This window comes from Pseudopodoces humilis, chromosome 9 (genome assembly GCF_049639895.1).
Source record: "Pseudopodoces humilis isolate 2021_Gansu_Grassland_sample_001 chromosome 9, ASM4963989v1, whole genome shotgun sequence".
Taxonomy (NCBI): domain Eukaryota; kingdom Metazoa; phylum Chordata; class Aves; order Passeriformes; family Paridae; genus Pseudopodoces; species Pseudopodoces humilis.
Genome location: NC_142208.1, coordinates 9,655,895 through 9,673,780, shown reverse-complemented (window position 1 = coordinate 9,673,780; position 17,886 = coordinate 9,655,895). Strand labels below are relative to the sequence as shown.

General features: G+C 35.6%; 1 protein-coding gene across 6 annotated transcripts in view; it reads right to left on the bottom strand.

Annotated features, from left to right (window-relative positions):
- Positions 1-17,886, bottom strand: part of SHLD2 (shieldin complex subunit 2) — a 34,448-nt gene that overhangs the window by 4,378 nt on the left and 12,184 nt on the right. For 2 of the 6 annotated variants that reach the window (XM_005520452.3, XM_088059881.1), the window contains exons 2-10: positions 11,936-12,091; positions 8,436-10,905; positions 7,809-7,916; positions 6,852-7,046; positions 5,855-5,989; positions 4,675-4,881; positions 3,602-3,836; positions 1,973-2,088; positions 1,046-1,391 (exon numbers count right to left, since the gene is read on the bottom strand). In XM_005520452.3, coding sequence (XP_005520509.2) covers positions 1,219-1,391; positions 1,973-2,088; positions 3,602-3,836; positions 4,675-4,881; positions 5,855-5,989; positions 6,852-7,046; positions 7,809-7,916; positions 8,436-9,942 — 2,676 coding nt within the window. In that variant the 5' untranslated portion in view covers positions 9,943-10,905; positions 11,936-12,091 and the 3' untranslated portion in view covers positions 1,046-1,218. Of the gene's footprint in view, positions 1-1,045; positions 1,392-1,801; positions 2,089-3,601; positions 3,837-4,674; positions 4,882-5,854; positions 5,990-6,851; positions 7,047-7,808; positions 7,917-8,435; positions 10,906-11,935; positions 12,092-12,937; positions 13,023-17,886 lie in introns of those variants that run through there. The other 4 variants (XM_088059882.1, XR_015773260.1, XM_014250129.2 and 1 more) reach the window with 4 other exon arrangements.

Below are 17,886 nucleotides of genomic sequence, written 5' to 3'. Positions count from 1 at the left end.
CATTACATTAAACTGAATTTGACAAAGTGCTCAATCCTCCTTATATCTTTGCTGAAGGAGTAATACCAGCAACTTAAACCCAAAGAGCTGTATTCCAATTTCAGCCCCACAAAACTACTGCAAACCAATCTGATAAACAAAGTTACTGCCTTTGTTCTGTAGAAAAACTACACAGTTATTGTATATTACTAGAATATAATGATTTTACCAAATAAATTTTGTCTTTTATTATTTCAATCACACCAGTAAAGATCTTAAAAGTTGTTAGTAGTGTTTCAGTTGGTTTATGAGCTTGTGCAAGAAGATTCATGCAATGTAGTGTCTTAACAAATACCTCTAAGGTGGAAAGTCACCTGTATGACCTGATGTACAGTATGGTCCTCTCTTATACATTAAAGTAACAATACTTTCAGCTTGTATGTTCAGCAATTTCAGCTAAATTGTGAAGGAAAAAATTCTAATGCACTCAAGGTACTTGTACTCATGGTCATCCAAGTGAAACAAATAAGAAAGGCCCTTTTTGACTCTTCTTGAAGAAGAGCTATTTCAAAGTGAGAAACATCACCAAATAAGGAGATGTAATACAGTGTTTTTAACTGTCACATAATGAGTAATTTTTTGTACCTACTCCCTTTTATGTAATATCCATCTAATCCTGTGCTTGAGACTTATCTTGAGCTGAAGGAGAATGATTATAAGACAATTCTGTTTTACAAGAGAAAAGAGGAGCAGCAAAATTGCTGAGGGTAAATGGCAAAAAATTCTGCTGTTAAACCACAACAGCAAAACAAAACCACCAAGCTACAGATAGCATGTGGGATAAAACAAGCAAAAAATTGTGTAACTAAAATACTACTGAATTCTGTCTGTCTTCCTCTAATGTGCCAGGTCTAATGAAAATTCAGTCTCTCAATAGTAGTGAGTTTTTCTGAGGAGAAAATACTTCAGATACTAAAGAAATTGCTGGAGTTTATTAACATAATTATTAACATAAAAATACAAGTATAAAAATATACTTTATGAAAATTCATCAGTATTACTCCCACAGTATATACTATTAGCAGATATTCCATACCAGTCCTTTTGATGATTTTGCTTTTTCCATAAGTTAAAACCAAAATCCTATATTATAGAGATTGCTTCCTTCAGCTAAGTCATTTTTCTTCTGCTTCATATCTGTGTGTCCTTATGGTCTTTGTTACTCAGTAAGTGCAGAGGTCAAAGATCAGGATGAAAATTAAGCAGATGGAAATCTTTTTGTAAAGGATAGCTGTTGTCATCTAGCACAAAGTGGCTTCTGATTTCCAGCAAATAGGATGCTTCTGTATCTGCCAGCAGTGAATGACACAGATCTGCTACTACTGTGCTGTAAGTTATACCTGAAGAGGGCACTGCAAAACACAAAACAATTCAATTTACACGCGATTTTCACAATAGCACCTAACATTGAAGTTCTATCTCCATGAAGCTCCATGGAATTACTGGAAGTGAAGTGCAACATCTGAATAGAAAAATAACTTTTATTTTTAATTCCTTTTTAAAAACAATGAGCTGAGCCTGTTTCTCATTAAACTGTTAACACCTGTGAACCACATAAACCACCTCTCAAGTGAAACAGTATTTATCAAGTGAAGCTTGTCTGAAACACAGCTCAGTGTTTCAAACCATGAAAACATGCCTATTACTTCTAAAAGCTCCTAAGAGTCTCTATTTTGCACATAAGGAATCCATTTAGTTATTGAATATTTAGGTTTATAACTACAACTATTTAGTTAAATAATAGATATTCACATCATCTCACCTCCTGTTGTTGCAACCTCTCCTCTGAAATTCTGAGTCTGCCAGACAGCCACTGAAATATTCTTTGATGTTGGTTGTTTAGGGATTTTTTAAACTGTCAATGATCAAAAATTTTGCTTCCATTGTGAACTTTGCTGCCTGTTTCTATCACAAGTAATTCATGAATCAGTACCTACTAATCTCTTCAGCCAGTCTGCAGGAATATTGAGGAAGATTTTTTCCAGTAACTCAGACACCACATGAACATAAATTTCATATCCTTCATCTTCTACTGTCATCAAAGCAGGTCTAGATCAGAAAACAAAAGTTTCATGAAAGTTACCTGCTATGGTTTGTTTTTTATTGAAGTAAAATTTAAGAAAGCACTACAATTTAATCTTACTCTGCAACAAAATACCAAGAAATAGAAAAGTGAGAAAATCTCTACGTACTCATCTGTCAAATCTGTAGCACTGGAATTAGTTTGATTCCAGTTTGAAATGACCTTAAACTGAGACAGGAGATTCAGATTATACATTAGAAGGAAATTTTTCACTGTTAGGATGGTCAGGATTGCCCATGGAGGTGGTGGAAATGCAAAGTGAGGAGACAAGCTTAGGTGTATCACTTGGAATTGTACCATCTGTATCAACATCACTCAATATTATGTCTTAATACATCACTTTATAGCCACATAATAACAAGGCGTATCTTTGTACTGTAACAAATACCATGTTTTCACAAACAACAGAACAAATAAAAATGGACATCCGAATTCTACATCTAGAATCTACATTCTCAGGCTGAGAATACAAACATTGGAAATCCTTATTATTTTTTTACCACCTTTTTTGCAGGAGCAAATTGAGGTCCTTCATACCCACTGAGATTTTATAGTCTTATGAAAGACTGGCAGAACCTTTTCAGTTAAGAAAAAAAAAACTCTTTGCACTTAATCCTCCCTCACAGGAAAACAAATAGCACATAAAGATGCAAGACTATTTTGCTTACAGGAAAAATACGAAGTCACTACCTGGTTAGATAAATAGGATATTTAATTCATAGTTCATTAATTAATAGTATTTAAGCCAATGATTCATTAAGCTCATTATGAGTTTAAAAAGTATTTAAGAAAGAATTTAGATAGAAAATTTACATATTCAAGAATTCTATTACATCCATAGTTGCCTCCATAAACATTCTCTACCTACATGTCTTTCTAGTCACTATGATAATTACATTTCAAAAGCCCATTTCAAAAGATAAATGTGAGAATTGAACAATTAGCTAATAAAGATGTACCTACATCAACTGGATCCACTTAATTTATCTTCCCTAAGTGTGAATATCTGTGTCTCGCAGTGCCATCTGGTGATAACTCACTATGTCTGCTCTCCAAGAAAGTTTATTGAAAACATTTGTCAGTATTATTTCTGCACAGCTGAAACTACTAAATCAGTTTAAAAACATGCTTCTGCATTCAAATGATTTCAGATTTAGGCTGGAATGAGATTCTCAAGGAGTTTTCCTTTGGTCCTCAAGCTTCTACTCCATCTTAGCTTTATCTGACACTGTACTGGGTAAACATCATTCCTGCATGATATAGTATTCAAAGACATTAAACACTTAGATTTAAACTAAGAATATAATGTATAAATAATGACAATAAAATACAGCAATTCAAGAACAACAACTTAAAAACTCAGAGAGACAGGGATTGCTAACCACATCTTAAATAAAGAATTTTAGATACTGGGGAAATTAAAATAAAGAAAGTTTACTTCCCTAATAATAAACACTACTTTAGCTCTGTTTTGTTTACCTGTAGAATGTTTTTACTTTGCTGTATGGCAAACATCTAATACACTGCTTGTAGATCATGTTCTCATCTGCCTGTAGCTCCAAACCACATTTGGCACAACCTGAATACGTAATCATAGGCAGAGAAGCCAAAATACATTCCAGTGAAGTGTCAGCAGAGAAGATGAGTTGCTTGTACTGACCAGTGGAAATGGTAAATTTCAGTTTCAAGATATGGGCTTTCACTTGAATCACTCCTACAAAAACAATTCAAATCTGAATTAAGTTTTATTTAGAACTGAAAGCAAAATAAATGACTACAGCTGATTCAAAACCAAAATTGCTATAAAAAACTTCCTTAGTTTTTCCCCCTTTGTTAACACATGATCAAATTTTTAGATCATGAAAAATCCTGGTGGTTAAATATTATTTTAAAATACATAAAAGTACTACATTTTCAGGTACTATATCAGTAAATGCCACAACAGAAGGTGCTTGAATAAGAGATCAAAACTGTGCAAAGTGATTTTTCTCCCACTGTTTCAAAGACACTGAACAGCATAGCTTAAACAACTTAGCTTTCCATTATTTATACATAAATTAAATGCTGCAAGAACAACTTTAATCACTTCCTAGAATTTAACACCAACCATAGCAATATTCTAGGTTTATCTGGAAGAGTATGAATGTGTAAAATGTCATCTTTGTCCTTTTGAAAGAAATTTTCAATAGCAGCAGCTATTTTACTCTTTACTCTAGAGAGATCCAGTGTTTGAGAAACACTGATAAACTTTCAGTAATTAGTCACATCATTACTGGGCTGGTTGGTGTGGACAAGTCAGCATTTCCCTCTGTGTTCCAAAGCTGTCATCACACACAACCATCTCTCCCCTGGGCTCATGGGATGAAGGCTGCATTCAGTTTGGCCAAGTACAGAGCAGCAGCCTCCAGAATAAATTCAGAAATTCAGAATAAATTCAGAACCAGACCTGGGCTACCTTAAAAAAACTGCCATCTTACTTCATCAACAGAGCATCTATTTTGCCTACTTATGCATGGCACAACAGACATTATAGAGTTATGGATAACATTTACCTGAGCATTTTTCTTCTAGGTGTGCTGAGAGCTTTGTCAACTCCACGAGCGATGTTTGACTTTTCTGAAACTTTTCCTTAAATTCAACTGCCCTTTTGTCATCATCAAACAAGCACTCATAGGATGACCAGGGAGTTGTGTGCAGTTCCAAGTCACCTGAGACAGAACTATGTTGGACCAGAAGGTATTTGAAGTCCCATATGTGGTCTACAGAACCAAGAACAAAAGAGCAAACAGAAGAGTTTACTTTCTATACAGTGGCTAATTTACAGGAAGCCAAAGGTCACTTGCAAGACTGAGAAACAAATCAGAAGACATTCTCATACGGTCAGCAGTGCCAACTTCATTTTAAGTGTGATGACATGTAAGGCTTTTCCTTTCCCTATAAACTTTGCATGAATTGTCCCATAACAGAAATTTCATTTCACCTCTACCAAATTCAGCTGTCAAGACAACTCAGCCTTTTCAAAAAGGAACTAGCTCTGAAATTTGTTGTCAGCTCTAATGCTGTCAATGTCTCAGAGAAAAAAACTTCATGTAACTAATCAGCTTCCATTTCTTTAATATGTCCGTTTTTTAATCGTCTATCTTCACAATTATCAATTTAACATGAACCTAGTTTAACCTAAGAGAACAAGACTAGGAATAAATCAAAATTTGGTAGTAGTCACTGCTGAAACACATTCTATGTAATTCTTGCAAGAGATGCTTTCACTTAGTTACAGCTGGACTTGATCTCAAGACCATCAATATATAAAGCCTGACACAAGTAAGGTGGAAAGCAGAAAATGAAAAAAGGAGTAGAAAAAACCCAGCAATTCATGCTAAACCAGAGCCTAGATAATGGTAAGGAAGACCTAGCAAAACTGGTAACACACTTAAAACTCATGGATTTTTATAGTTACATACCAGGCCCTATGCAAATAAGTGCATCTTGTATATAGATTCAAGTTTTTGAATATTTATGCCTTCTCAGTCTTCTAAAGTGCATTCAAATTCTGCTGCTGATGGCACTGCTTCTCAACAGAGGAGACATGTTAGAATTAGCATAAAATATGTTGCCCCTCCAAGGGGAGTATTTAAAGGTTGAATGGATAAATGTTACCAGCTGAACACTTAAAAGGAACTAACAGCATCACAAAAATCCCTCTACACCTACCAATAGGTATAAGGACCTTACCTTTTTTCCTCTGAAGCTGGGGGCACCAGGCAGCCCCTGCTCCCCACAGAACCATCCTATAGGGCTGACCTCTGTTCTGTTCTACTGTTAGAATAACTTTTCTTTGGCTGCCACCTCTGTAGCTGTACACAGACTCTGAAAAGAATTGAAATTACCTTACTTCTACAGTGAAAAGTATATAAGCACACAAACCCCATGTGCCTCAGTATTACGGTGAAATCATGGTGTTATCACATTTTATGCTACTATTAAAAGCAAAGAAGAATACACCTACAATTTCTTCTGGACAGAAAATAATCTGATTTCTTCTTCAACAGGAATCTAGTTTGAGGGAGTGCATAAAGTATATTAATTTACTTTTATCTAAGTACTGACTAATTGGACAACTCCCTTTGAAGCAGGAGGTATCTGAGCATCTTTCAGCTCCTACTCATCCTGACTGGTACTGAGTAGAAAGAAATTGTACTCAATCTCTCAGCAACTGCTGTAATTGGAAGTTCCCATAACTTCTGTAGAATACAAAAAAAGAAATATTTCTCTAGAGCTTTTCACATAAAAGAAAACTATAGTCATGCATAGTCAAGGCATACTAAAACTATTAGTAATAGTACATACAAATTGCAACAATTGACATCTCTTCACTACCCTTATCCAGGATACTACTGCATGTTTGTTTCAGTTCCACACTAAAACTACAGCATTTTTCATAAATAATTTTTAAACAAGATGAAATATCTAACTAATATCTAGCTCCAAGATTTACATACTAGAGAAAATTATGAAGATTTCTGTCTTCCAAATTCTGCACTTACGACTAATAAACATGACATTGATGATGTGGGTAGAAATTTGTATTTTATTAATTCAAGATGAGAGTGCAATGTGATCAAATTTTTGTGCAAAGCTTGAAGTCAAGCAGTGAGAAACATTTTGCCTTGCAAAACAACTATTTAAGTTCCACCTATTTCAGAAGTCAAAGTTCAGTGCATGAACTTACCTGTTAACACAGAAATATTGGTAATTTTCAGGATTGAGTGCACCAAAGTATTTGGCTGGAGCTGATCTAGCTGCACATACCGAACATCATCCAGTCTCTGAACTTGTCGTTGTGGAATGTCTCTGAAGTGTGGAAATTCTGATGAGATGTATGCCAATAAGCCAAGGAGAACACCACCATCCACTAGAGGATAAACTTATGTGGAAAAAAGGCCAAGTCACATACTGCTTTTTACACTTAGAAATACATCACTTATGACTCAGAACATGTTTACACTGACAAAATCAAAACAGTTTAAGAACAATTTGAAGGTAAGAAATTCCTGAGATATGTAACACTTGATCTGAAATTAAACTGCACTTCAGGGTAATATCAAGAGGAGGCAAATGAAGCTAACCTAAGTGCAATACTTTAAAATACACAGAAAAAAATCTCATATCATAGCCTGGTAAGAAAAAAGCCGTTCTTGATCAATGACCTCAGAATCTCCTGTAAAGAGCTGGCATCTCAATAGCAGACACCACAAAGACAGTAAGAACAACAGTGATACTTCCACAGTATTTTCCCCTCAGTCTCCAATCCTCTTTGGCCTGCAATTAATCACTTTCCCTGAATGCATCTTCTTACTCCATTTTGCAAAAAATTTAATCCTCATGAAATCTCAGACATCACACAGCCAGGTCCTGGGATAACTGCTCTTTCCTAAGCTAAACATTTTTTTTTTAGAGTTCAGAGTAGTAGCCATCAAACTTTACCATGATCTCCACATGCCTATCTGATGTTATGTCCACATCTTGTGCTCAGGTGTTCCTGTCACACTTTTCTATTGTGTTTTGTACCTCTCAGTTGCACACAGTTCTGTTTTATCCCATGTATGAGACATTGCCAACAAAATGGAGTGCTTGAAATAGCTCTTTGACTGTGATTTTCATGGCAACTTATGCACTAAAATCTTACATTCTTCTGGATTGAGAGCTGAGCAGTTCCCCAGATTCAGTAACTGACTGGTAAATGTAGACTGAAGCATGACCTCTCCGCACCAATGATTCTCATACATTATTACATCTGCAAGAAAAAAGCAGCCTTATCAACTCATGTGTCGACAATATTGAAGTGTATCATATTTTTCTTAACTATATAACCATCTTACATACAGATATGTAAGGAACAGGGTCTGAAAGAGATCACTTGGAAACACAGTGATTATTTTTTTAATCTACCAACACCATTTACAATGAGCTAAAAAAAAAATTCCCGATAGTTTGATGTAATTCTGAAATTCATTAGCCTCCTAGCAGACACTGCTTAGGTCTGGTAGCACTTGTACTTTTCAGGAACAACTGTTTTAAAACACTGGCACCTTACAGAACAGCCCTGGCTCCCCATAGCTGTCTGAGGGCAAACTTCCATGGAATAGTTAATGTTCCACTGGCAGGATGACCGAGAACTCAAATGATCTAATTGATGTAAGAAAGCAACTTACAAATGCTTAGCCGTAGTTCCAAATTACTTCTAACATTCTTCTACTTTAAACAGGCATTTTAAAGATCCATACTTTAAGAAGGCAAACAAAAGAACTCTCACCTGTAAGCAGTATGATATCCCCAGGAAACACAGTGAGGGACCAAAATGCAGCACCACGCCACAGCACCACCTTTTTCTCAGTTTCTGACTGGTCAGTAACAACAACTGTTGCTACAGGAACCTTACACGAAGATTTTGGTTTAGTCTTCATCTGTATTTCTTTGATATGACAAGGATGTACAACTGTGACCAAAATATTGTACTTTTGATTTTTGATGCAGCAATTCTTAAGTAGTGATAGTTTCTTCTGGAGTTTCTTGAACTCCGTCATCCTGTCTGGATCCACTCTCACCCCAGAACCAGGTGGAGAAGAATTCAATTTAGCTCTCTTGGATTTCACCTGTCTTTTAAATGTGGAGTGAAAAAGATGAAAGGAATCTTCATACTTGCGGGGTCTTTTAGAGGAGTTCTTTTGAGAACAGTTCCCTTGAGAGCACAGTATTCCAGAACTCAATGGCTCAATATGGATTTCATTTACAAATTGCTCAGCAGGAACATTAAGTTCTTGAAACTTTTCTGCATTTTCCTGAGCACTTTCTTCCTGTCTTGTAGCTTTAATCCAAACATTTTCCCCATCATCCTCAGAACTGAAAAGTTCAAGAGAACTTGCATCCTCCTCCTTATATTCATTTTCAGTCACACTAGTAGTACATGTTCCAAAACCAGAATCACATTGGAAGTGATTATACTGTCGTTCTTTGGCTTTTTTACCTGCTTCTATTTCTGATAGTTTTACAATTCTTTCCTGCATTTCATTCTGTGCAAAAACAGCCACCTGACTCAAAGTCACTACACTACGAAATTCAGTGTCTGCTGACACTGCAGAGTCTGCACAGTCATTCTGTTCTTTTGGTTTGGACTCCAGACTTCCTTGGAAACACATATCTATATATTGACTTGGATGTTCATGATGCTCACTTCTGTGACCTGCCTGAAGTCCCAAGGACCGTAGATGGATGCTGACCTGCTCAGTACTGGCAACCAAAGCAGGAACGTCCGAGCTGTTAACTTCCAAAGGACTGGCTTTTCTCTCAGTGAGGTCTGGGCAGCAGGCACGTGATGGCTTCCCTTGTCCAGCTGATTCTGCACAGCTCTGGGGCAGGTGCTCCCCTGCAGCCTGACTTACACCTGCAGGTCTGCATCTATCTTTGGATACTTGACAATCAGAGCAAGTTAAACTTGTGCTCTTTTTAAATGTGCTGGTACAAGTTACTGCCATAGGGGCAGGAGATGTCAAATCTTTTCCTTCTTTTGCCATGAACCTGCCCTGCTGAGCGCTGTCCCCACTTGCAGGGACTCCTGTGAGTGTGGAGCTTTCTGCCTGGGGCACCGAGGGGGCAGCAGCAGCCTGGACCTTTGCAGAAACAAACCCATGTGTATCACACAAACAGTGCAGTTCTCGCCATTTCTCACCAGCAGGGGCTGAACTACTTTGCTCTAACCCCTCCAGCAGGCTCGGAATACTGGGTGCTCCTACAAAAATATGAATCTGAGATCTTTTGGACATTTTTGACTGCTGTGTGAGTTTGACTTTAAATAACGTGGTTTGTGCAATAAGCACAATAATAAATACTAGTAATTGCAAAAAAAAAAAAAAAAATTTTTACTTTTTCCTTTACAATTTTAAAAACGCCTAAAATTCATAGTTTAGGGAGTATTTAATAGTTTAACTGGGAAAAACACTACTTGACTATTTAAACCCTATAAAATTAGACATACAAAATCTAAAAAGGGGAATTTATTTTAGATATATTTAACATTTATTTGTGTCAAACCTTCATAGAAAAATAAAATTACAGCAACACCTAGTTTCTTATTCTGACACATGGAAGCACATTATAGTGAAGTTAAAATTATTGACCTATTTGTCTTTATTTATTATTGCTAATTAAACAGTCAAATGTTACTTCACTATTCAGTACTTGATTTTGACTCATCTGAAACAGATGTAAGAAATCTTCACAACATGGTTAGGAGATCATTTCATCTCCCAGAAAATTAGAGTTTCAACTAAATGATTAAAACACTAGAGCTATTTAAAATTAAAGTTTGCTAGAAATACAGTATTTTACATGCTGTTTTAGCATGAAACTACTGTTTCAGGCTATTAATGATCAATTATAATTATTTAATAATCACTAAGAGGTCAGTAAAGCTTGAGCAGGTGATTTAGCATTTGCTTTAATTCATTTATGTAACAGCAAACTACTCAAGAAATTACTAGCTTTTCTAGCTAATTAAAAATAAGCCCACTTACACAGCACACCAAAAGACCTTTCATTTTTAAGAATTTCTGCTGTATAATTATATTTTTAAAATATGCAGAAACAGCTATAACTGTTCTTTAAAATGGTGATTACAGCTAGTTGTTTTAGGAGTAGTTTTTACTTTTGTTGTTAATAGAAGTTGGTTCAATAGGCAATTCTGCAGACGTAGAGAATACCAGAAAAAAAATCAAGAGCAAATCCAGCTGTAAACAGAAGGAAAAGACCATTGAAACAAATGCAGCATTGAAAAATATGGAAATTCATTATTTAGCACTAATTAAATTAGCAACCATTTTCCTAACAACCCCACTAGGGGTCGATAAATCTACACATTCATAAGGCTCATTGTAACATGGAAAAACCATAAACATCCTGGAATACTGATCTCTGGTATATCATTGCTATCACTGGAAAAGCAATATACAGTCACTAAAATTAGACAGGGCAAAATATAAAGAAGCTACAAAACCCATATTTTATGTTCATGACAAAATAAATACCACTTAAAACACTGGAGTGTCCAAACTTCTGCAGTTGTACATTTAAATTTAGTCACAGAAAATGGTAACCTTTAAAGGACAATACCCAAAGCTGTGAAAACTTTGAGTTACATAAAGAATGGTAATATACAAATAGCCAAAAGAACAGAACTGACAATCAACACTGAAGTAGTGGATTAGGTAAGGGAAAGACAAAGCAAAGTAATAGTGAGGTTGAATCCCTAAAGAAGTGATGCTAATAAGTTTTGTAGATAAAAGGCTACCTAATATACATGATGTAAAAAGCCTAGTAACAGATCTGTGAGAAACAGAAAATGTTACTATCAGTTCAAATGAACTTGGTAAACAAACAGTTATATAGTAATTTATCAGCCCCTCATTTTAAGTATCACTTCTCTTTTACTTTTTGACATGTTTAAAGGTTTGTAAGTTACACAAAATTTCAGAAAGTTTTCCTTAACTTTCCAATTCTGTAGCTTCTCTAAACTTAGGATTTGCTTTCCTGACTCACATTTTGCAGTGCCAGTATATTCAAGGCTGGACAGGGCCCTGAGCAACCTGGTCTAACGAAATGTGCCCATGACAGGGGGTATGGAACTTGACGATTTTTAAGAACCTTTCCAACCTGAGCTGTTCTATGATTCTATGATCACACCAAAGGAACTTAATCTTGATGTTTTTTAATCAATGTTTGCAATTAAAATACAGTTTATATTTTCAAAACATAAATTACCTTAGGAATGGTAAGTGACCTCTGCCAACTTTCTGATTCGTGCAATAGGTCCACTACTAAATGACCTACTTTGCCAATTTCCAAGTGACTTTTTGAGTCAGAGATGTCAAACTTCTTCCTGTCTGAGGAATGACCCGTACCTAAAATCATTTAAGTCTGTAATTCAGAAAAAAAAATAAAAAATTAGAGTTTACATAAATTCTCTGTACACAAAACTATTTAAAGAACCTTTGCTTTGCTGCTTTAGAACAGAATTATTACTCACTTAATGAGTTTTGTTAGTGAAGTTCTGCACCTTGTTATAAATGAAAATCCGAAAGAACAATTCACTACAGATTTTAAAAGGTGAGCAAAAAAACTATCAATCATTTTAGTAAATTCTACTTCCACAAAAATAATCCATTTTATACTATAGTTAAATTATCTATGGGCAGACAGTGGGTTAACTAACTACACCAAGGATAACAGGAGCTAAAACTCAAAGATACAACTGAAACCTGAATGCACATATCCATTATACCTGTTAATTATTACACCATTTCCTAATTTGTGGAAAGCTGTTCTTTTCCTAAAAGCCAATGAAAGCCAAGCTCTTTATCTCTGAAATGGTCAGAGTCTGATTGATGGGTCAATGATCTATTAAAAAATGGTAACTACATCAGCAAGTTTTACATTTGCAAGACATTGCAACTGATAGTTGTATATAGTGTATTTCCTCCAATTTAAACAGTATTTTAGTGTATTTCCTCCAATCCAAACAGAAAGACAGGAATTCTAAATTTAAAGGTTTTTAAAACAAACTGTCATTTAACAGATTGGTAATCTCTAGTGCTCTGTGGCACACAGAACAAAACTAAAAATAGCTTTAAAAATCCTCTTCCCATGGTTACTTTTAAAATGTTCTGATGCTACATACATGACCTTAAAGTACCCCCAAAATACCCTAGAAATATTCATCAACTTTATTCCATATTTTTCTATTCATTAATAGTATTCACTCACCATGATAATCATTAAGTGTTATGCCAAGGTAATTTAAGAGGGTGACACAACTTCAGCTTCCTATCATTGCTGAATATTCATGGTAGCCACATGTCTAAATCTCTGTTTTGAGAAGATACATCCAAATAGTCTCATCAAGTCTTTACTTAAGCAGTCTATACTAAAAGTAAATCACACTAATTTGACCTCCAGTTAAAAGTTTCTTATGTCTGTTACACACTACAAAGTTTCAAGCTACAAATAGAATTACAGAAATAAAAGACAGCAATGCATCAGAAGACAAAGGACTATAGCAATAGAATGCAAAAGTGCACCTTCCTCTCTAGAAACACTAAAGTTTCAGGAAATAAACAGTGTATTCTTTTAACTTCCTACTTTGATTTGCTGCAGCTTGATGATGAACATCCTAAGTGGTAAGTGGTTAACGAATTGATCCCTAAAATATGCAAGAAAACATTATATTGTCATTTACCTGCTGAAAAGCTGGCCCAGTAAGTAATAAATACAGAAAGTAGGATATTCCTTAAATTCTAAATTTTAACTTCTATTGTGAACTTTGCCCTCCCTTATTTGCATATTTGACTTTATACTCCTCCTACATGTAGTATAAAAAATTAAAGGATTAATTCATCTACCTTACAACAGAGGAAACTGAATTATTCATAGCTATCTTTGGAGTATTTAGTTTCAGTTCAATTCAAGCTGCAGGGTTGTTTGGCTGGGCTTTTCTTTATTCAACAACTCAACATGTGAGGCTGTGGAGTAGAAAATCTACAAAGACAGTTGCCAACAAAGGGAAAAACAGAAACTCTTCTGGCACTTCCACCAAGCAGCTCAAATCTCCCCCCAAAATTCAACATGATCTTTTTAAAAAGCCAGGTACTGCAGCTGCACAGTAACTGAAAGAGAAAAAACAGCAAACAGTGTAGTAACAGTTTCATACACTTAGAAACTGAAACAACTCTGGGATGAAGTGATGAATGCACTACACTTTTGCTTGCAACTTGTGCAAGAAAAAGAAAGGTGATCCTTCTGCCAACAACTCCTGCTGGCACTGCAAGTGAATCAATATACCAGTGACAGCACCTATCTACTAAATCAGTAAGCTGGGTCCAAACATATTAAGAGGAACACAACAGAAAATAAAAATTGACAGAAGAAATCAAGCTAAGCAACTTGTAGCTGAAGCAAACTTATTCTACATAAGAGTGAGGGATGTATCATGTGGGCTTAAAAGAAGATTAAACAAGTACATGAATGGCAGCTCAGGGAGATTTATGTATATTCCATTGGCCAAGGCTGGTGGGACCTAACAAGAAGCCAAGGGAACACAGATGTGGGGAGAACATACATGTACATAAGGGCAACTGGGGAAATGGATAGGATAAGTCTTATTTCTGTCAGCCCTTGTTTGGTGATTGTTACAATCACCAAATACCTGTTATCTGAATTTCAATACAAGGTTTCAGGCAAAGACTGTAGTCCTGTCCATAACTGACCTGTATAACCCCATGCAATTTTACACCATGATGGTTGTTCGGTTCCCGTACGTAACACCATGTTAGCACATGGAATACTGTGTACAGAGGCTGCTGTCAGCCAGACCTGTGGTATAGCAAGAATCCTCCTAGTTCATATCAAAATTGATAAAAATCACAAGTCTTCATTTGCCTACAGCAGTATCTGTAATAAGTATAAAGTTACTTCTAAATGAGGTACTTAGGCTATTATTGACCATAAAATGATTTCTATTAATACTTACTATTGAAGTTAAATAGCAACAATACTAATCCACTCAGTATTTAGTTTTTCTCACTGGCTGTTACCAGAGGGCTACAATACCATTTGGACTCAAGACAGGTACAGGTGGTTTACAAGTACATAAAACCTGTATTCAGCAACACACAGCCATAAAACATGAGGTACCCAATTTTTTTCCTTATTTGGAGCAATTTCAGTAACAAGATGATTTTTAGCATATGGTTTAGGCATCACAATAGAAACCTTCCTAAATACTGCTGCAGCAGCAGGGAAATAATTTAAACAAGAAATCAGTGTTCTAAGCAGTTCTACAGCCTGACACCATAAAAAATGCTAAATCAAACTACTGAGTAAGAAGAGGCAAGTTGCTCTTCATAACTATTACTGAAATATTAATATACAAAAAGAAGGCAAGCAGTCAGATGGCATTGCTATTGCTAATATTTAATGTGTACCTACTTGCCTGCAGGATCAGAGCCTGCGGTTACTAAAGTTGTGCTCTAGAAGGACAATATTTCCCTGGATGTGAAACAAATATATATTTCTTCTCTAAATACAAGCTTGGATCATATAAAGACATCTACTGAGCAGTTGCATCAGCCATTTTATTTTACCATTATTATTTTTTGGAACCAAGTGATGCAAAAATCTGAACACTGATAATACACTTTTGATTCAGCCACTCAGAGCGTCTTCACAGTGTTTGAAAATTGGAGTAAAGGTAGTAGGCTTTTGTGACTAACTTGATAATTCTTTCCTCACTGCCTTTGTGCCTTTCGAGATGGCCCCTTAAGTAAATGCTATTTATTGATTTTAGTTTTGCAACACACAAAAACATATAATTAAGGAGATATGAGCATCCAGAGGCTGCTACAAACAAAAGAAGTTAAAAGTTCTAGAGAACACTGACCTTTTGAGTAGAAAAGAAAGATAAAGGTAAAAGGTCAAAGATACACAAACGTGCCATGCACGTTTCGTTGAAGAACATTCATTTCCCAAACCCTTATTTTTGGGAACTATTTAAACAACTAAACTGATATACCATCTGTCAAGAAAGATATTGTTCCATATATTTCAGCATATAAAACACCTCACAATATTAGAATAGCATCATTGTGGCTTTTTTTAGAAAAACTATTTAGCTGGCAGAAAATTTTCCACAGGTATCATAACCAATGAAAATCTGTGTTGGGACTGAAACCTGATAAACAGAGGTGGACAAAACAATACAGGACCTAAGATGAAAGCAAAGTAACTGGTCAAAGAAACATCATAATAGCCTGACTTCCATCAGATTAACTGCTGGTAGATTTGACTTATTAGGACAAGAAGATAAATATATGAGAAATATTTAAAATACAAAGCCACCAATATTATTTTCTCTTTACAAAAGCCTTATTCAAAAAAGATGAAGTTTTATAATGAAAACTTGGATGCTGACTGCACATTCATAACCAAAAATGAGATATTGTCAGTGTTTTGGACAAGAGCCATAGGAAAGACTGTCCTTTTGCTTTTGTACTGTGGGAGACAGGGTGTTGAAAAGGTGCATTTCTTAAGTCTACCATGTAAAGTAATCTACTTTATTTTGTTACTATCTAAGTAGTCTACTAGTGCCAGAAAAATGTCTTTCACTCTCCACCATGAGTGGTTATGTTAGCAATAGACCTTAACAGAAGCTGCAGTTCTTCTTGCCTTTAGGACAAATGGAATACTTTTCACTTGTCAGCATCACTAAACAATTCAAGTTCACTGTCTGGCAACTGAAAAAATCAGACACTCACTCCAAGAAGTCATATCGGAGCACACAAGTCATCACTAGATCAAGTCATGTACTTTTATACTTCAAAACTACAAGCTACACAAGGAGCTACAGAGAAGCCAGGTGGCACACGAGCCTCCAAGACACTTTAGACCAACAGCTCAATCATGACTTCACTTACTTCATCACTTTTTATACAGGACCCCTCCAGGAGAGTGAACATTTAACCTTCCTGCAAACATAAATGGCAGCAAGTACTTCTTGTCAGGACTGAACCTATAGCACCAGACCTATCTATCCCCTCCCCGCCCCAAACCACATTGTGCACATTTTATCTGTTCCTCTAGTGTGCAGCTACATTCTTTATGTGGTATCATTAGTGTATTTCTGTGAGGATCAAAGGAGCTGGCAATCCAATCCAATCAATAGCTGATCTCCTCAATACTTTCATACCTCAGGAAGATGAAAGCTGACTTTACACACTTCTATAGATCCAGTGTCTCAAAAGAAGAGTTCAAACACATGCTATGGATGTGAGCATTGTAATTTAAACAAAACACTTGACAGATATTAACTACATGACAGTACTGACTTTTATATCCAAATCTAGAATTTCAGTTCTTGAAAAGGCAAAGGATTTTCAAGAATATTTTAATGTTTCCCTTTTGCACATACCCCAAGAACACACTTCAGCTGTAAGTGAAAAGGATTTGCTCTTCAATCTGTAAATCAAGAGGTTTAAGATTTTTTAAGATCTAAAGCTCCCTTAAGGAAACATAACCTTCAGACTTGGGCCAAAATGTCTCTGTACACTGATGAACAGCATTACAAAGATCACTGATGGTTCACTGCCCACACCTGCTCCTTGTTGTGGCCACAGAAGGAACACACCTACCAACTTCTTTGCAGAACTGTATGAACGCCAAACACTCCTTCATGGCTATTCCAGCTAAGTAGTTAAGTTGTTAATTTACAAGGGCATTGCAGTAAACTTAGACAAAAAAAAAAAAATCAGATTATTTTAAGTGAGTGAGTACTACTGTGAATCTTCTGGAAACAGAAACAAAGTTTTCAAATCTTTTGGCATTTACCTAGGAAAAAAATTAAGATATGGTAAATAAGGAGAATTAGCATTCATTTTTTAATATATAAGCCTTTACTTTTCAATGGTTTAGATGAATGTTAGCTTAGCAAACTGGTTAAGCTTTAACAGGCGAACAGGTAACACTGAGTAACTATCAACAGACCTCATTGAGCCAAAGGTGTCTTTTAGATGCAAATTTCCTTATTTCAAAGGGGTAGCTTCTCTCTCAGACTTTAGGGCAGCAATGCACTTTGACTATTTATTAAAAATAATTTGACTAATTATACTTCAAAAAATTGTAGATCACAATTTCTATCCTACTGTGCCCCAAAAAGTTAAAGG